The 20,000-nt window shown below is 47.0% G+C and overlaps 2 protein-coding genes across 7 annotated transcripts in view; both read right to left on the reverse strand.

Annotated features, from left to right (window-relative positions):
- Positions 1-392: 392 nt before the first annotated feature.
- Positions 393-3,977, reverse strand: TMEM265 (transmembrane protein 265). Its single transcript, XM_017642829.3, is given in 2 exon segments — positions 393-2,543; positions 3,808-3,977. Coding segments are annotated over 2 exon segments (330 nt in total). The 5' UTR covers positions 3,976-3,977; the 3' UTR covers positions 393-2,381.
- A 1,556-nt stretch (positions 3,978-5,533) lies between these two features.
- Positions 5,534-20,000, reverse strand: part of SRCAP (Snf2 related CREBBP activator protein) — a 28,787-nt gene continuing 14,320 nt past the window's right edge. For 4 of the 6 annotated variants that reach the window (XM_017642709.3, XM_073215304.1, XM_017642717.3 and 1 more), the window contains exons 21-34: positions 19,524-19,811; positions 18,806-18,970; positions 18,335-18,520; positions 17,854-18,117; positions 16,001-17,508; positions 12,870-13,135; positions 12,533-12,735; positions 10,832-11,001; positions 10,488-10,684; positions 10,275-10,389; positions 9,958-10,077; positions 8,942-9,136; positions 8,705-8,788; positions 5,534-8,595 (exon numbers count right to left, since the gene is read on the reverse strand). In XM_017642709.3, coding sequence (XP_017498198.3) covers positions 5,929-8,595; positions 8,705-8,788; positions 8,942-9,136; positions 9,958-10,077; positions 10,275-10,389; positions 10,488-10,684; positions 10,832-11,001; positions 12,533-12,735; positions 12,870-13,135; positions 16,001-17,508; positions 17,854-18,117; positions 18,335-18,520; positions 18,806-18,970; positions 19,524-19,811 — 6,428 coding nt within the window. In that variant the 3' untranslated portion in view covers positions 5,534-5,928. The remainder of the gene's footprint in view (positions 8,596-8,704; positions 8,789-8,941; positions 9,137-9,957; positions 10,078-10,274; positions 10,390-10,487; positions 10,685-10,831; positions 11,002-12,532; positions 12,736-12,869; positions 13,136-16,000; positions 17,509-17,853; positions 18,118-18,334; positions 18,521-18,805; positions 18,971-19,523; positions 19,812-20,000) is intronic. The other 2 variants (XM_073215305.1, XM_073215306.1) reach the window with 2 other exon arrangements.

Below are 20,000 nucleotides of genomic sequence, written 5' to 3' on the forward strand. Positions count from 1 at the left end.
CAAATGGTTCAGCAATAATAGTAAGTATATTTAGAAAAACATAGGAATACCTCATTTTATTGCTCACTTTCTATTGTGCTCTGCAGATACTGTTTTTACAAATTGAAAAGTTTGTGGCAACCCTATGTTGTCTATTGGTGCCATTTTTCCAAGAGCATTTGCTCACTTCAAGTCTCTGTGTCATATTTTAGTATTTCTTGCAATATTTCAAACTTTTTCACTGTATTTCTTGTGATCTGTGATCAGTGATTATGACTTGCTGAAAGCTCAGATGACGATTAACATTTTTTAGGAATAAAGTTTTTAACTGATGTATGTACATTGTTTTTTAGATATAGACTACAGTATGGTGTAAGCCTAACTTTTACACGTATGCACTGGAAAACCAAAAATTCATTTGATTCACTTGCTTTATTGCAATATTTGCTCTTTTACAGTGGTTGGGAACTGAACCTGCAATATCTCCAAAGTATGCCTGTGTAAAGCAAATAGGTGAAAGGTTAAAAATTATAAATAATAAACCTAGGTGAAAAATACATGACTTAATTATACTGTATCACTGTTCTGCAGGTCTGAAATCTTTTCAAAATAAAGAGTTAAAAAATAGTGAAACCTCATTTATTCAGTTTGGGGGAATGGGATATTCTATTCTAGTAAACTTAAAGCTGATCAAATATTAGCTGTGAAAGTTTCTGTAAAAATTTCTCTAAAATGTTGTTTCCCCAGGCAACACCTCACACCAATTGTATCAGAATCTCTTAAGGGTAAATGCCAGGCATAAATAATTTTTAAGGCTCCCCATTGGTTCCATTGTGAAGCCAAAGTTGAAAACCACTGCCCTATGTATGGCTTCTACCCATTGCTGTAAATTCTAACCCCTGGGACCAACTACAGATTGTCTTCATTTCTTCTTGGAGCACTTTGTAACACTGAAGACAACCATCATGTGCCTCTCCTTCCCCTTTAATCTTCTCTCTTCAGTGTGCAACATTCCTAATTCCTTTGGGCGCTCTGCTGGTCTCTGAGTGGTGATCAAATAACCCACAAATTCCATTCTCAAGGCACGTGTACTCCAAGAGACATGTACAAGAACGTCCATAGCAGCATGACCCATAATATTCCCAAACTGGAAATATCCCAGAAGTCCACTAACAGAAAATGGACAAATCGTAATATATTCCTATAATGGTATACTATACAATAACGTAAACTACAGCTACTCCAAATAGTGATGACTCTCACAATGCTAAGAAGCCAGACATACAAAGAATATATATGATTCCATTTATACAATGTTTGAATGCAGGCAAAACTAAAATACATTGTTAAAAGTCAGACCAGTAGTTACCTGTGAAGGAAGGGCGGACTAGTGATTGGGAGGGGTATAAAGGAGGCTTTGGAGTGCTGGCAGAGCAATTTTTTGACTAAATATTGGCTTCCAGATGTTTGATTCGTGTTAAATTATTGAGCTGTGTATTTTTTTTTGGATATTTTCCTATATTGTGATCTATCTCATGATTCACAAAATGCTTAAAATATTAGGCCTAAGATAAAGGATATGAAAATACATTAATCATGCAAATTTCCATATACAGAGTGGTGGCTGCTATTATCCAACCCTTTCACTCCTCTCTCAACCCTGAAACCAAACTGCTGGGTTCAATCTCAACTCCACCACCTACTAGCTGTGTAGTGTTGGGTAATGTGTGCCTGTTTCCTCAACTATAATATGAAAACAATGATCCTACTATTGAGTGAATGTGAGGACTGAAGGAGTTAAAAAATAGGAAGTATGAGAACACAGCCTGGAATACAATGAGCACTTAAGAAGTAAGTAGCTGCTGCTACTAGTTCTCTTCCCTTCCTCCAGGGTCTCTGTTGATGTGTAAGGGAGAAAAGCTGGGGTCTTTCCAAGAAGGAAACTTCCAGAAGGAAAAGGGGAGGACTTTCCTTCTCTTGGAACTCCTAGGAGGGGGAAATGCAGACTTCTGCTATCAGTCAGATGTCCAAGGGCCGAGGGAAAAGCAGGGGAAGAACAATTAGGAGCATTTCACCACTAAAGAAAGGTTTTTATTACAAAACAAATTCTAATAAAATCAGGCCTGGTTTTCGACCCACCTCTGGGTAGAGGCCCCCAGGATGGAAGAGGCTGGGGGGAAGAGGAGATAGATGGTAGGCACTGAAAGAAGAGAGCAGACTGATCTCCCCTCATTGGTCCTAGCTGTTGCCTCCTTATATAAAGGGCTAGAAGAGCTCTTCCAAAGCCTTTTGAAAGGGGAACTATCCTTCCAGGAAGGACAACTGCTGGCACTGGATCCTAGCAATACCACATTGCAGGATCCAGGAGGTCTCGGCTGACTCTAGGCAGAGGCCACCAAGAGTCATTCAGTCTGGGCGACGGCGTAGGAAAGCAGCCACAGAAGCATGGAACCCAGAATGAAGACAGCAAGCCAGACAGCAAAGCTGACCAGGATGAACCTCCGGGCCTGGGCCCCCCAGTGCACTGCCTCCTCGGACTGGCCTGCCTTATGCCGCTCTTCCGCCTGTGGGGGCAGGTTTTTGGTTAGGTTCTTCCCCTGCTTCTGCCCCAAAGTGCCCATTGCCCCACTCCAATCTTCCATTCTTGTTCCAGCTCACAACCTCACACCCAAACCTTTTACTTTCCTTTCTAATTTCTATTTCTCATGCCTTGTCTGCAAAGTAAGGCAGCCACTTTGCTCTACCTACTTTTCAGGGTGGCATTGTTAGCACAAAGGATCACATACAGGGAAGTACTTTTAAACTGTTTCATTCTCCATCCTTTTCTATTCATCCAAGATTCATTCAGAGTTTGGAATTCCTGGAGTTTTTCACTCATGTCTAGACAACACCCCATTCTCATTAGCCCAGTGGGCCTCAGCTTTTCATTAAGGATTCTTTTTATTATTTTGCCCTAATGAAATTCAGAAATTTTTATGATTATAGGAATACAGTTTCTGATTGTTAAAATATAACTAGGGTTAAGAAAAATTGAGCAGGATGTTTGTATTAGCCTGTGTGGCCTTTCAAAAGGTACATGTGCAGTTTCTGTTAGGTGTTTTGAAATGGTAAAGCCCTGTCAAAAACTCCATAGCTTCATTACAAACTCCTTCAAATGGTTCTAATCACTGCACAGCTACCTCAAGTCTTGCCCCTTCCAATTCACCTTCCATGTAGGCCTTGAGAGCATATCTTACTGAAAACAAATCTGACCGCATCACTCTCCCCTGCAAAACACCTTGAATAGCTCCCCAGTACTTTCAATATAAAGTTGTAACTCCAAAACACAACACTGGAAGCCCTTGGATATGGGAGCCCTCTGACCTCCTCTCTCACTATTTCTCCCTGGTCTCATCATGCTGAATTGATAATAATCCAGGTCTTTGTACATACTGTCCCCCTTATTTGGAATGCCCTTTCACTCTTATTCACTCATCCTTTAAGGTTACTCTCCTTTCACTTCCCCTAGGATGCCTTTCCTCTCACCTACTCTACTATACACACATACCACACATATGTATCCTGTCTTAACTCCCAGAACATGCTGTGCTTCCCCTATCATAGTACTCATCAGCTGCATTCATTTGTAATTATCCATTTTCACAGCCATCATTTTCATTGACTGTGGGCCCTTTGACAGCAGGAACCATGTCTTATTGTTTCTGGTACTAGGCCCAGAGCCGAGCTCTGACAGGTACTTAGTAACTGATTAATGTAAATGGATGAAATATATGAAACTACTGCCTGGCTATACTCGCCCCATGCTCCCATAGGAATTGCATTCCTCACCTTGATGGCAAACACAAGTGCCAGGACTCCCAGTTAAGAGCAGCCACAGATAATGCTAGTAGCTGCCCAGCAGTGGAGGCGGAGCCAGCAGCAGTGAATGGGGGATGGAGAACAAGCAGCTTCCATGTTGCTCATCAAGCTCTCCACTGCCTTCTCCTCGTCCTCCATCACCTGTGGGCGATAGTCAAGGTACTTGTAAGCCCAACAACTGAGCCCTCGGTCTGTCTTGCTCAGACTCCACCCCTCTGTGATCATATCCTCATGGCCTAGTCCCTAAGGAATGCTGCCTTACTGGGGAGTTCCTCTAGTGACTCATAGAGCAAGAGAGGGTATGTGTGGCTGGAATCCTTTTTCTCAGCCTAAGATTCTGAATCTTTACAGGCAAGCCAGTGTGAACACAGCATTATCTGCATTACTTGTTGTTTTGACAAGTGGGGAAAAGCAAAATGACAGGTGACCATTGAAGCAGGAGAGAAACAACAAATCTCAGATGCTAAGAATCTGAGACTATCCAAATTAATGATGTTACACTGTATTTCAAAGGGCCCTAAAATTCCCTTAAGTTCCTCAGAAGTTGCCCAATTGGGTCAGAGAATGGCACCCTAGATCCTGGGCCCTTCAAACAAAACAGTCATTTCATGTGAAAAGTTCTGGAATGGGGTAAAGAAAGGAAAAAGTACCCACCAACTGAGCTCTTTATGGTGGGAGAAACATCAGCAAAACCTTACCTCCCCCAACTGGGGCCTCCTTTACTATGCTCTCTGCCACCTCCTCTCCATTTTAACCCAAGCCACACAGTTTGATTAACACTCTTGAGTCTAAATGACCTCATAGCCCAAACAGAAAGCTGCATGATGCCCTACTTAATCATTTGTCATCTCCCTATTCCCCAAGTCCACTGAGCTCTGGCACCCTCATTTCCAACCATTCCCCTACATCCTAGACAAAATGGAACCATTTGCAGTTCTTTGAATAGCAGTAACCAAGGATAGAAAGGATGAAAGAGGGAGGGTAAGCAGAGAGCAAAGAATGGTAATGTGCTATAAAGCTGCAGGTGAGTGGGCATGAGAAATCAGATGAGGTAAACACAGTCTTCAGACAACACAGGGGTCTACCGAGTTGAGATCAGAGAAAAGGAAAAAACAAACAGGGGCGCTTACCTGGCTATGGGCCTTGAGGAACTTTGAGTTTCAGCTTCTGCCTCAGGTTTGATTTGGCTTGGGTGGAGATGGAGCTGACTCAGGGCTCCAACACAAGCCCAGCGGTGTGGTTGGGTGGCCTGCCACCACCTTTAAAGCCCCAGGAGCTTGTAAAGGGGTGTGACTGCCTCAAACCAGTTTGGCTAGAGGAAATCAAGGACAAAAGATGGAACTAGAGGTAGGATACCCGCCTTCTGGAAAAGGAATGAAAGCACCTAACAGGGATAAAAGCAGGTAAAAGTCTGAGGCATCAGAGAGCTCTGGGATAAAGTCCAGAACCAAGGAAATGGAAGGAGGGACAAACTATGAGTTGGAATGACAAACTGAAACTTTAGGGAAAGGAACCTTTCATCAGATTGACCAATTTCCCCTAGTCTTGGGTGCTGGGTGATTTCTGCCTCAAAGATATGTCATTCTGGGTTAATGATCAGACTAGGGTTTGGCAAGAGCAAGAGAGAGAAAAACAATGCCCAAGTTCCCACCCAGCCCTCCACCAGACCAGAAAATCAGAAGCCTCCTTACGCGGATGCTCATACAGAAACTAAGTTTATTATTTTTTTCTTCTTAAAAAAAAAAAGAAAAAAAAACCTCATTGTAGAGAGCCCCTCCCCTTTTCCCTAAGGGTGGGGGACTGTGAAGATAGCTGGGGAATCAAGTACAGGGGGGTGGGGAAAGAGACTATCTTGCCACCCTTAACACTGCCCAGCCATGTGGGGTGGAAGGGAAGGGGATACGTGAAGAGCCCCATTTCCATGATAACCAGTTGCCTACCCCCTACTTTGGTGGAAAGAAGGGAGAAGGCCCCTCTGTCTCCCTGGAGGCTTTCCCCCTCAAAAGACTTCAAGTAGTGGTTAACAGAGTCAGGCCTGGTCATAGAGGAAGAGGGGCCATGGTGGAAAGCCTAGGTGGAAGGGCAGCCCTCTCACGTCTTGGCCTTGCGGCCTCTGTGACTAATGGTAGGGCCAGCCAGGTGGGGAGGGGCACTGCTGCGCAAGATGCGCTGGTCCCCTTGGTTGGTGGCTCCAGCAAGCCGGCGGGGCCCAGGCCGGGAACGTGGGGTCCCATCCCCTTCCTCCTCTTCTGAGGCTTCAGCTTCGGACTCCTCTACTGAACCCTCAGGTCCCAGGGGACTTGGAGGCTGTAAGCGGCTCCGCTTTGCCATCCCAGGACCCCCACTGACTGGAGCCCCTGGCCGTTTGCGAGGCACCTTCTCAGTCTCCAGTGGGGGAACTAGAGACCCTGGACGCAGCCGGGTTGAACGCAGTTTTGGAGCTAATGATGCCACAGGTGGTGTCAATTCTATCCCACCTGGCCCACTATCTGCTAAATCCAGGTCATCCTGAATTACAGCCACTACCATGGACCCTTCACTCTTCCGTCCCCGCATTCCCTCCGCTTCAAGCCGCAAGCGGGCCAGGCGAGTGAGGGGGCGGTTTCCATCCTCATCAGAGGAGCTACCTTCACTCTCCCCCTGGCCCTGGGGTTGCCGCCGCCTCCCCAATCCACAACTCTCAAGGACAGAAGAGCTGTCACGGTCCAAACTTGGGATCTGGCTGGGCCGAGGTGATGGTGGATTCTTGGGAGGCCGGCCCCTCTTCCGCTTGGGTGGGGATGTTGAAATGGTTAGAGTGGTGACAGTGTTGGTGACAGTAGCAGTGGGACAGGCTAGGAGTGGTGGGAGTGGTGGCAGGGGTGGTGGTAGCTGGGGTGGCTGTGTCCGGCTCTCTAAGCTGCCATCCGCTGGAGAGGAAATGGTCCCCGGAATGGGTAAATCTCGTGCCTTAGGGGGCCGGCCACGCCTTCTTTTCTCCACAGGTGATAGGATGATGGGCTCTGGTCTATGAATTGGCTGAGGTCCAAGAGGCTGGGGCCCAGGAATTAGCTGGGCTCCCAGGGCAGGCTCTGCAACAATAAGGGTCTCAGTCCCAAGGACTGAGTCAGGCCCATTGGTTTTTCCCTTAAAGATGGATGAAGGTGCCTCATCCACCCCTTGCCCAGCATCTGCTGGAGACCTGTTCTTCTTGGGGGGCCTCCCCCTCCGACGTTTCACAGCTGGAGGTGTGATGGCAAGCAGTGCCCCTTCTCCATTCTCTGGGCTGCCCCCACCGGTCACCCCCAGCTCAATGTGACGGCGAGCTATGAAGGGCTGCTGGGTTGAAGTGGGCAGTGTGGATCGGGGTGCAGCTTCACAGGGCCCACCGGTGGGAGGTGAGGATTCCAGCCCCAACATGTTGTGGGTAGATGGGCTTCCTGGGCTGGCACCAGTCTCAGAGAACCCAGGCACTAGGCTGCTGGAAGCTCCCCGCTGCTGTCGCCGTCGCCTCACCAGTTCCTTTTCCTCTACCACAGTCACTAGCCGTCCTGGCAGCTTGCGAAGCACTTTGGGGCCTGGAGGCTGCCCTGGCCGACCAGCTCCCTGACCCCTAATTTCTACATCGGCGCTGGTGCGACGCCTAGGGGGTCGGGCAGATGAAGGACCCTCAGGTGAGGAGGTGGCTGAGCATGAGGTTGATGGGGCTACGACTTCAGGTGAAACAAGTTCCTGCAGCTTCTCAGGGCTGGAGGTTGGGGTCTGGGCCTCCACCAGCTCTTCTGAGTTCCTGTCAGCCTCCAACGGCTCCTGAAGTAGCTCATCAGATGCTGCTGAAGGTGGGAGCTCCAGCCCATTGCTCTCACTCTGACACATGGGCACCTCACCATCAGGCAGCACTGTGAGGACGGTGCCCTCAGCAGGCTCTGGCACCTCCTGCTCTTGACCGTTGGGGATGCTGTCATCCTCCAGAGTTGGGCTAGGTGCAGAAGAGGTGAGAGAAATGTTCTTCTCTGACACAGGCAGGATCTCAACAGCAAGTGGCAAGAGATCCTGAGGGGGCACAAGAGTAAGTGGGGAAGTCTCGGAATTGGCCATATCATCCAGCTCCAGGGACTCAGCAGATGCCAATGCCTGTGCACACAGTTCTGCCTCATGCCCCAAGCCCAAAGGGAGGTTGGTGACTGGAGGGGAGATGGGCAAAGAAGGCAGACTAAGCAGAAGAGGGGAGGAAGGAGTTAAGAGAGAAGTTTGGCCTGGAGGTAGGGTATGAGCTGGTGGAGGGGTACAGGCAGGAGGAGGGGTGCAGGCAGAAGAACAAGAGGGAGGAATCTGTGAAGGAGGAAGTGGAGAAGGCAAGATATGGACAGGAAACATGGTTATTCGATTTGGGGCTGAAATGGGGGTTGGTGTGGGGATTGGGGCAGGAATTATAGGAGCTAAAGCTGGAGTGGGTCGAGGCTTAGGTGCTGGCCGGGTAACTCGCTCCCTGGAAGGGCTGCAGCGAGGGTGTGTGGAGGTACTGAGGGTATGATGGGTGGATATGACAGGAGTGTGGTTTGCCCCTTGGGTTTCAGCCCGGGCTCCACGAAGACGCTCACTGACGCGAGTCCCTGGCCTTTCAGGGGCCTTGGCCTTCTTACTGCGCCGGTGACTGCCTCCACCAGTCCCACAGGAAACCTCATCTCCAGCCCCTGGCCCCTCCTCTTCCTCTTGGGGTAGGCGGAACACCTCCTCCTTGGCTTGGTCCAGGTCCTTGCGGGCAGCTTCCACTTGCTCCTACCAACAGCAGAGCCCAAGGGGTGGTCAGAGAGAGACAAGCAGGGCTGGGAGTGAACAGAAAGCAAGCAGCTTCCCATTTCCATCTCCATCCCCTGGAAATACTCACTTCTGCCTGCTTGAGCTCCTCTCGGCTCACCTCCTCCAATGAGGCTTCCAGGAATTTCATGGCATAGCGCTCAATAGGGGTCAGCTGTGGGGAGGAGCAGTGGTGATGAACACAGGGACTTGGGGCCCAGGGCCCATCACCCTTGATTTTCACCAGGGAAGAAAGAAGGAGGGTCACAGAGTCTAGAGGAAGGAGTTGTGGAAGGTGAAGTTGAGAACCAGTGGGTCTGAAAATGACCTGTTCAACAAGGGCAGCAATTTCCTGCTCAGCCCGGGACATCTCCTCATCCTCAGCTCCAGTCCGACCAGCCTCCTCTCCCTCACCAGCAGCAAACCCATCGTTCTCATTGAATTCTGCAAGCTCAGCCACCTGTTCAGCCTTAGCCTGGGTGGCTGCACGGATATCTTCTTCATCCTCTGCCCGACACAATGCCTACAAGGGTGTGAGGAAGAAAAACATGAAAATAGAACTCTACATCCTGTGATTTGATTATGGCAAAAATTTGAGGCCAAATTTACACCAAACCAAGTTTACAACAAAATTCAACTCTTTTTTGAAATCTGTAATTGTTTTCACTGAGATGCCTCCTGACAACAGACCAATCAACTACATCTGATCTTACAAGGGGCGCTTACACCAAAGTCACTGAGGGAAGTAGACTACACTGCGCTAAGCAGTAAGAGGAAGGCATTGGTAGAGAAAAACATATCCTTGATACTCTACATCTATAGTTCCTAAATAACTATCTACTTCTGAAAAATAAAACATCTAGACCACAATCCCTCAAAATCAGAATTCAGTGGATTTTGAGATGGGATGGACCCAGCAATTAAACCTTCCAAAAAGTTTTCCAAGTGATCCTATTATGCATCAATGTTTGGAAAATAGTTTTACATTATGTACAAAAATCATTTCTTAGGTCCACTATGCCATTTAGTTCTTAGCTCCTTCTCATTAGCTTTTCAGGAAAGTGGAAAGTGAGGCTCAGAAGATTAAACAGACTTGGCTTAACAAACACAATTATGAAGAAGCATTGATCAAATTCAACCTAGAACTAAGGACTACAAATCCTGTCTTTTTTCTGTAAAATCATGTGAACCAATATGCAATGTACTCACAGCTAACAAAGACCAACTGTAATCTGGGAAGTAGCAGGAACAGTTCTTCCACCACCAGACAAAGTCAACAGTCTATGATACAAAACACACTATAACAACTAGCTCTACTCTACACATTGCTCATTCTTTTCTCACCTGCTCCAGAATATGGGTCTGCTTGCTGGCCATAGTCTCCTCCTCCTCTTCAGGGGCAGAAGGTACAGATGAGCCAGATGGTTCCTCTAGGGGCATATCAAACAGCTCTCGGATGGTCTGCTTTGGAGAGAACAGAGGAAAAAGTGTCAGAGCCAATGGAATGCTGGTCCTAGGTCTACAGCTATAAGGCTCATAGCTCTTGAAAGTATCAGAAGCATCACTGAAGAGGCCAAAGCATTCTCTTTATAATAAGCAGGAGTAACTCCCACAGGCAGACTGCTTCTTTCTCTCTCACATAGGCTGCGAAATCTGAGTACCTGTTTAAAATAGGCTGTGGTGAAGTTGCCTCCCTCAATGGCCATGTCTCCCAACATTCTCTTCTGATTTGCTTTTTTTAGAATGTTCTCCTCCACTGTCCGTTCACTGATAAGCCTAGGGGGTGATGAAGGCCATGTATGTATAAATAACCAAATACATCAATAATACCCTATCAGCAAAGAGGAAACAAATGAAGAGAGTCTAGGCAATACCTGTAAATGTGGACATCTCGTGTCTGGCCAATTCGGTGACAGCGATCCTGGGCCTGAGCATCCATGGTGGGATTCCAGTCGCTGTCATAAAAAACAACGGTGTCTGCTCCTGTCAGGTTCACACCTACACCCCCACTCCGAGTTGAAAGGATGAAGCAGAAAATGCGTTTGTCTGCATTGAATCGTTCCATCAAGGCCTAGAGGGAAAGGAACAAAGATAGTATTGGGAGACATATCTCAAAAAGAGACTCAAGGTTTAGTGGGCCCCTCCTGGGACACCCAGGCCTAGAAAAAGGAGGCAGAAGCTAAGGTGAGCCTCTAAGGGATGCAGATGCCTGGGTTACCTGTCTCTGTTCAACTCTAGTAGAGCCATCCAGACGCAAATAGAGGTGGCCGTGGTAGGTGAGAAACTGCTCCAGTACATCCAGCATTCGGGTCATCTGGGTGAATATGAGCACCCGGTGGCCCTCCACCTTGAGCTGTCGCAACAGCACAGCCAATGTCTGCAACTTTCCTAAAGAGATATGAAGAAGTGCAGGGAGCTAGAAGCTAGAATGGGAAGAATGTACAGCACTGAAGGCTGTAGATGAAAGATAATCAAAGCTTTGGGCCAGAGTTTTCAATTAAGCTGAGAAATCAAAAATATTTTTTATATATTTACTTCCCTAGATTCCCTTCTCCAGTCTGCTCCTGTGTTATATCTAGCCTCTCTAACTAGGAGTAGGATAATACAGACTCTCAGGGGGGAAAAGGAATCCTGAGTGGTACATAAGCAGGAAACCTTAAAGTACTACCAGCTGAATTATACCAACTGAAACCAAAACTGATTCATAGGATTTATTGATGTTATGGCTTATAGACAGGGACTGAAGGTCACTGAGATCAGAACCACAAAGGCAGGATCTTGTGAATCTACCTAATTCAACCTCCCATAACAGAGAAATAATTTCTATAACATTTTGGATTAAGTCATTTTGAACACTTTTAACAAGACTTCATCTACTCTGAATGACTTCAAATGTTATAAAATTATTTTACTAAAATATTTATTGAGCACATATTAATAAAAAAATCTACTGACTTTCTTATATTCTAAGACATTTAGGAAATCTCCTTAACATGTTACTATAGACATATCTGTGCAGGGTTGTAGCAGAAACTATCCACTACTGTCCAACCATTCTTGGTTAACAGAACCTGATTAACACCATGAAGACCTGGCAGAGATTCCTTGATTCCCAGGGAAGGCAAGCCTCAGTTCAACCCAAGAACATGAACTATACTTGGTCTAAATAAGCCATCCTTCCCCTTTTCAGTGACTAGGGATGGGCATGTGGCCCAATCTGAGCCAATGAGCTGTGAAGCAGTCAACTGGTAAGAATTTCTTTCCAAGAAAAGAAGACTTATCAAACCCTTTTTTCCTGCTTGGGGCCTTGGTGTCCTCCCTGAAGTTATGCAGCCACCTTAAGACCATGAAGAAATAAGCATGAGAATAAAAAGATAAAAGCTAAGGATGATAGGCAAAATACAAAGACCAGAAGGTCCTAAGTCCATGAATACACCACTATTCTCAGAATTTCTCATTAAGTAAACAATAAATGCCCCTGTGGTTTAAGCCACTGTTGGTTGGTTTTCTGTTATTTGAAGCCAAATGCATTACAACCAATAAATAGCCTTGCCTCTTCCCCAAACAAAATGTACTATTTACTGTGCCGTCTTGTACCACCACACACGTTTCCCCATTAATCTGAAAACTCTATGCTGTGCTATCTTATTTGCCACTGTGTCCCAAATTATCAGATATTCATAAAATAATCACTGAATGAGTTAGCACACATCTCAAGTTTCATCTGTCAATTAATGAATGCCAAGAATACAACATAAAGACTCTATTTCTCCATCTTGCCTGTAAGCAGAATTTATAAAACTGTCTAATGTTTAATTAAATCCACAGAAACCTTATGTACAGCATTCTTTTGATATAAAACATTCTCGCTACCAAGACAGGAAGAGGTCAAGGGACGCTCACTGTCCAGTGAACTCACCGCAGTCATACTGGATGAGCCTCAAGTCAGGGAACTGGGTGCGCATGTTACACACAATACGGTGCAAAGGACGAGCCCGGGGCCAGAGTTCACAGGCCAATTGCTCCTGGAAGGCTACCTGATGTGGGGCCAACCAAGGAGGTGGGTGGCAGGCATGCAGGGAAGGGGAAGGTGCCTCCACAGGAGGCATGACAAAGATGAACCTGCAAAAGGAAGAAGTAGTATAAAAGATGGAACTTTGAAAGGCCCCAAAAGTTAGCACCTCCACCAGCCCTTACTACTACATCTACTCAGAGGCCCCAAGACCCACTTCCCATTAGCACTTAGCCCTGCCAACCTCTCAATGATTTCTGACAGCTGGTCTAGTCGTTGCTGGGGAAACAGTACAGCTTGGCAGGCAGCCTCAGTATAAGTCCAAAAGCTGGGGTGGCTGGGGCCAAGAGAACGAGGACCAATGGGACTGCCAACAGGTTGGGGCAGGGTACAGAAATCCAGGACTTCAGTTCCATACACAGGTGCCAGGGCCCCATGAGCGTCACTAAGTTGGAAAATCCGTTCCAGGCGTTCAGACCGCTGTCGCTTTCGCTTTTCCTCCAGAGTGTCCTGGGGATCACAGAAAAAAAAAAAAAAAAGAAAAGTCACTGGTGTCCTCAACAGAAAACCTGACAGCTCCTCCCAGAATTAAACATAACCTATGGAAATCGTAAGATTAAAAAATATACTATGCTTTTAGTAATTTGCCAAGTTGTCAATAATGGAAGTTATTCCTTTCACAATGTTAAATGAATTAACTTCTCTGCAAGAGAAAATTAATCTTCCCTTGCATACCAAAGCAGAATGCCTGAATATTCTAAATTAAGATCACATATCCAGCAAGTATATAGGAAAATACCCACAAATCATCCAGTCTATAAAACACATAACTCTGGAACATCCAAGTTAAATTTACCTTCTTGCAGAGGATCCAGAACAATCATGAAAAGCCTTCCTGAAATCACTGACCAGAACAGAGGGGCTAATCAAATCCACAGCTGGTTTCTGCCAAGGGACAGAATGGAATGGGCTGGGATTGGATAGGCTAACTAACCATCTAGGTATCAGCATCCTGAGAAACAGGGAGTGCCCTAGCAGACAGGAAATCATACGACTTTGACCCAAACCTTTCCCATCTCTGTGCTTCCAGTTTCACAGGCAATAAAACCAAACTCTTTTTTGTAGCATTTATCACACTTGTAGTTTTACACTTACATGGTTCTCTGATTAATGTTTTCTACCACTAAACTGTAAAAGCCCAATATAACATGAACTGTATCTGATCTTGCTAACTTTAATCACCCAGTATTCTGCTCAGTATCTGGCACAAAGTAGGCTCACAATAAGTATCTGTTATTAGAATACACAAATAATGAAGGAGAGTGGACCTTAGGAAAGGTCCTAAAAAAAGGCAGCATCCCAAATTTCCCTTGACTGCTACCTTAAGCTTGACATCTTGGCTCCTCGTGATACAAGTGAGCAAGGAAAGCATCCAAGCAGAGGGAAAAAATCAATATAGGCCAGCTCTCAAAAGTAGTAGCAAAGGAGAAAATATTTGCAAATCATGTATCAGAAAATATACCTAGATACTTGTATCCGGAATTTATAAAGAGCCCTTATAACTCAGTAATAAAATTAAAATAAACCAATTAAAACTTTAAAAGGCAAAATCTGAACAGACATTTCTTCAAAGAAGATACACAAATGGCCAACAACCACTGAAAAGTCACTCAACATCATTAGTCATTAGGAAAATGCTTATCAAAACCACAAGATACCACTTAACACCAACCAGGATGGCTATAACAACAAAGACAACAATCATTGGCAAAGATGTGGATGGACAACCTGGAACCTTTACAGGCCTAGCAGAAATGTAAAATGACATAGCCACTCTGAAAAACCGTTTGGCACTTCTGCAACCATTAAATAGTTACTGAATGACCCAGAAATTCCACTTCTAGGTATACACCCATTATAAATGCAAATATATCAAAGACACAAAAATCTTACACACAAATGCTCACAGCAGCATTATTCATTAACAGCCAAAAAGCAGAAATAATCCAAATGCCCCCACATAGCTATATAAAATATGGCATATCCATACAATGGATTATTATTCAACATAAAGAAATGAAGTATTAATTACATGCTGTAACACAGGATGAACCTCAAAAACACTAAACTAAGGGAAAGAACAGTTACAAAAGACCACACGTTATGTAACTCCATAGGCAAATCTAGAGAGACAGAAAGTAGATTAGTGACTAGCTAGAGCTAGAAAGGATGGAGGGGGCTTCAGGGATGATGGCTAAGGGTGTAGGGTTTCTTCCTAGGGCCATGAAAATGTTTTAGCATGGACTGTGGCAATAGCTGCACCTCTGTGAATGAACTAAAGTCACTGAATTTCACACTTTAAATAGGTGACTGTATGGTATATGATTTATATCTCAAACAGTACAGTGTCAAGAATCTGCTAATTGCAGAGAGAGCAAAATTTAGCACAGGTGGGACTGCCACCCTTGGACTAGGATTGAGGCTCTCTTCTCTCTACTGTAACAAGCCAGACCAACCTGACAACAGAAAAAGACTAAAGGTGGAGTCAGCGACACTGACAAAGGGTAGGGAACTGGGGCTGAGGCAAAGAGTAAAAATCAGCTCTGAAAACAGAGTGAGAAAAAGACATGAGTGACTGGAGAGACTGACTAGACCTTTCTTCTTTTTAGTTCTTGGGTTGTTTAATTTGAGTTGCTAAGTTTAACTTAATCAAACACATATGGACCTATTATCTATGACAGAAAAAAAAAGAGAGTTCTTTTTATTGCCTACTTAATCACCAGGGAGATAAAAAAACTGTAAGAGATAATAACCATCAAAGTCAGAGCTCATGATTTTTTGTGGTGCCAGCCCTCCCTTAGAAGTCCAAATGCTTGACAATGGTGAGGTCTTAGCAACTGAGAAAGTCTGTCTCTGAGGACTGCCTCTGTGGGGAAGAGGAAAAAGCAATGGAATCCACACATCTGTGTTGTCATAAATTTTGTAACCTTTGTACCATCACTTAATGGACTAGTTTCTTCCTCTGTCAAGTGCGGCAATAAGATAGCAACACTAACTCAAAAGAATAAGCAAGAACCAAAGAGACCAGTAATAACACAGTGACCTTGAACGTATCAGCAATTCACTGTTTTAAGAACATTAACTTCTCAATTATTCCTCTGAGAAAAGAACATGATTATTCCCATTTTACAGGTAAGAGTACAGGCCCATGGGAAGAGCAGGGACTTGTCCAATGTCATTCAAGTATTAGATCCACAAAATTCAGCTTTGTAATTTACTAAGATAAAAGTGGCATAATTTTATTAAACCAACACTACCAACATTCCACAGAAACTCAACTTCCTGTTCCCTCTCCTTTGAGGCAGTAAAACTTACCAGATAGAAAGGGGAACGAGGTGGTGGTGGGGGCTGGCGTCGAGGCCGAGGACCACTGAACGAGGTAGCAGTGGAGGGAGGACTCGGGGGACCAGAGCGCAATGTCAGTGTCTCAGGCTCATCCTTGGAAACAGGCAGCCGGGATACCATGGTGACAGGCAAGGGAGCAGCACCAGATGCCGAAACCATAAGGGATGATGCCTGGGAAGCTGGGGCCTGTGTTGAAGCTGGGGCCAGTGCCAGAGTTTGGGCTGTGGCTGGGCCCAAGGTGGGCACTGGAAGTGGGGCAGGGCTCAAGGTCAGTGTTTGCACTGAAGCTGGGACCAGGAGGGAAGCAGATGATGATACCGGAGCCAAAGTCAGTGTGTGAGCTGGGACTGGGCCCACTGGAGAAGCTGGAGCCAGAGTGGGTGCTGGAGCCAGAGACAGCGTCTGAGATGGACCCAGGGGTGGTCCTGGTGTCAAAGACAGTGTCTGTGCTGGAGCTGGTAATAAGGATGCTGCTGGAGTTAATGACAATGTCTGAGCTGGAAAGGGCCCTTGGGTGTTCCCCATTCCCAAAGAGTGTGTCTGAGATGGAGATGAGCCACCAAGAGTGGATGTTAAAGTTGGGGCTAAAGCCGGTGTCTGTGCAGAAGCTGGGCTTGGGAGAGGTGATGGAATTGGGGTTGGTACCACAGTTTGAGTTGATGATGGAGCCAAGACAGGAGCTGCAGCTGGCACCAGTGAAGAAGCTGAGGCTAAAGGAGTTCCTGGAGTAGATGATGAAGCCAGAACTGGAACCGGAGTCTGTGATGGAGCGAGGACAGGAGCAGGACCTGGCGATGGAGCCAGGACTGGAAGAGATGCCAGAGGAGGAGCTGGAGAAGGAGCCAGGATTGCTGTCTGTGGAGCCACCATGGGAGCCAAAGAGGTGGCCAGAGCCTGAGATGCAGAAGGTGCTGGAGCCAGAAGGGAAGCCTGAGCTGGAGCTGGATTTGGTGTTGCTGGAAAAGGATTGGCTAGAGCAGAAGCTGGCACCAGGACGGGTGAACATGCTGCGGCCACCGCTGAGTTCAACCCTGAAACATGTGAAGAGGCTGAAGCCAGCAACAGAGGGTGACCAGGTGCCTGAGATGGGGAGAGGGATGGAGTTGTGCCCAAACCTAGAGTCAAGGCTGACGCTGATGGGGAAGTCCCAGTTGGTGCCAAAGAGGGAGGTCCAGGAGCCGCTGAGACAACAGGGGCTAGTGTTGGAGTCACATTGGTCAACAGAGCTGGGCCCGAAGCCGAAACAGGCAAGGGGGCAGAGATGGGGATAGTAAGTGGAGCTGAGGCTGGGGCAGGAAGCGTGGTGGAGACAGAGATGGAAAATGAAGATGACGCTGGAACTGAAACTGTAGAGGACACAGGGCTAGCAAGGGGAGAGGAGTTGGGAACTGGCATCGGAGAAGAGGCTGGCCCAGGGAGTGAGGACGGCACAGGGAGAGGAGAAGAGATGGTCAAGGGAGCAGCTCCGGGTGATGAAGCTGTGGAGACAGAGGATGAGTTAGCCCCAGAATTCTTTTCTTGCTCCTTCTATTACCCTGACCCACCCTTTCTCTTAACCCAAAGCTTCACCTGTTTCCTAGAAAACCTTTGCTCCCATGCCATACGGTCAAAGATTCAAGGAATGTGACATCTCCTTTCCCTTGTGGTTCCAACAAACATATCTTGGAATTAGGCAAGGGCTCAGCAGCCTAGTTCTGGGGCCCACTGCAAAGGGAGTCATTATGCTGATAATGAAGGGATCTGTTTTGACTAAGAAACCCTGAGAACCATCAGCCTATTTCTGTTCCTGACAAAAATTTCTGGCCTCAGCCACCTGGACTCACCACTGACTTCAGGAGGGCTGTGGACCAGCTTGAGAAGGGGTCTCATCAGAGAGGATGTGGGCATGGGGGCCCGGGAAGTACTCAGCGTAGGTGTGGGTAGCCGGCCAGGGGTTAATGTGGGGTGTGAAGTCAACACAGCTGGAAGCCCAGAGCTCGGAGGCCGGGGTGTTGGGGCCAACGGAGGAACAGGAGTCAGTCCATCCCGAGGGGCCTGTCTTACTACAATCTTCACCACGCCTGTATTATTCACCATGGTTGGTGGCACTGCAAGAGGAAGCTACATTGAGAGGAAGGTAGAAAAGAAACAAGAGACCCAAAGAATGGAAGAAGTCCAGGGCAGGAGAGGGTAGCAGACAGATACTGGAGATACTGGCAAAGGAAAACAACACTGAGGGAAGGCTAGAAGGACAATAGCCCAGGGCATGCCTGGAAGGACTGAGGCCAGCAAGGGCTAAGTAAGTAGGAAGGCCAGGAGCCTCACCCTGGTTAGCAGCAAGCGGAAGGCTGAGGCCAGTGGGGGCAGGGGTGGTGCTGGGGGTCGAAGAAGGCAGCACAGAGACAGGGGTGGGGCCAGGGGTCGGGGCCACAGCCTGGATGAGGGCCACATGAGCAGGCTGGCTGATGAGGTGGTGCTGCCCCCCTGCTGACACCAGGTGCACCACATTCCCTGGGTTAAGGGAAGAGAGAAAGAGAGAGAAGCAGCTAATCAGCCAGAGGAGGGCAGAGGCAAGGGCAATAGGAGAGGGAAAGAACAGAGAGGGGATAACTTTTCTAGAATGACCTTATCTTTATCTTTATCTTTACCAAAAGACCCCCTCCAAACATTCCCTTTGGCGCCACCCACCAAAAGCTAGGCAAAGAAACATAAAGACTAACATCTGAAAAGAGCCACAAAAACAAGGGGACAAAGAAAAAAAGGAAAAAGGCAGGACAGGGGGTGGGTTTTACCTACTTTGCAGCGGGCGGGGCTGCCCCACAGCAAGCTGGCGCACCTGGGCACCAGTCAAAGTCAGCTTGTTGCCCTGGATTTGGAAGGTGAGAGGTTTGCTTCCCCCTGCACTAGCCACTGGACGTTGTGCCAGTGAGGCTAACTGCCCGATGCTGACCACTTCACCTGCTACAAACAAAGAAGGGCTTAATGCACACACAGCTCACTCTGCTCAGGACCACCTCACAGACTCTCAAGAGGCAGAAGTCTCCAGTTCTTCAACCCTTTCCCTCAATTTACCATGTCCCAATAGCCTTCACCTACAGCCTTTGAGCTTTTGACACACTACTCCTTCCAGTCCCACTTAGCTGCTTAGCAATCTACTTTACATCCTCTAATGGCCTGCCACCATACTGAGCTAATCCCACCCCCTCGTCTATGCTGAACTTTTATCCCAAATAATTTTCTACTGCTAGACTGACCTACTTACCCATCTATGTGTCATCCGCCCCACTCCTGGAGGGCCCTTACTTGATTACAAATTATCAATGTCTGGTAAAATACATAATGTATGTTAGCTACCTAGAATGTAAGAAACATAAAGGCTGATAATGTAAGAATGTAAGGATATCCTTTGAGGACACTCTTAATGTCCCTGAGATTTTTTCTTCTCCAGCTCCATGGCAGATAAGCTTTCTTCCTATCTCAAGTCCTTTACCCTTTCAAAGCCTTGGGAACTTACAGGGCAGGCGAGCTTGCATATCAGGAGACAGGATGAGGCGCTGTGGTGCAGGAGTAGGAGTTGGCACTGCCATGGTGGGAGCAGTGGCTGTGGTGGTAGAGGTGGTGGTGGCAGCAGAAGGGAAGGTGAAGCCTGGTGGCACTGTCAGGGGCTTCAATAGGCTGGAGGAGCCTGGGGGTGGAGCAGGACTCAGGCGAACAGGGGCAGGTGGGGCTGGCTTCAGGGATAGGGTTGGGGTGGGAGGCCGTGAGGTCCCCCCACTCAGGACCCCCAGGGGGGATGGCAACACTGTAGATACAAAGCAACCACCTGTCAGATATACTGACTGGAGCCTTAGCCTGCTCCCAGAAACCACCACACATATTCTCTTCTACCAGTCAAATACCACACCTGTCTCTAAACCAGCTCCTCAAACACCCTAATTTCACTTCTTCTTCCCCAGTCTGAATAATTTAGTTAAGTACTATTGCCACCCCA

The sequence above is a fragment of the Manis javanica genome, chromosome 10 (assembly GCF_040802235.1).
Source record: "Manis javanica isolate MJ-LG chromosome 10, MJ_LKY, whole genome shotgun sequence".
Lineage (NCBI taxonomy): Eukaryota > Metazoa > Chordata > Mammalia > Pholidota > Manidae > Manis > Manis javanica.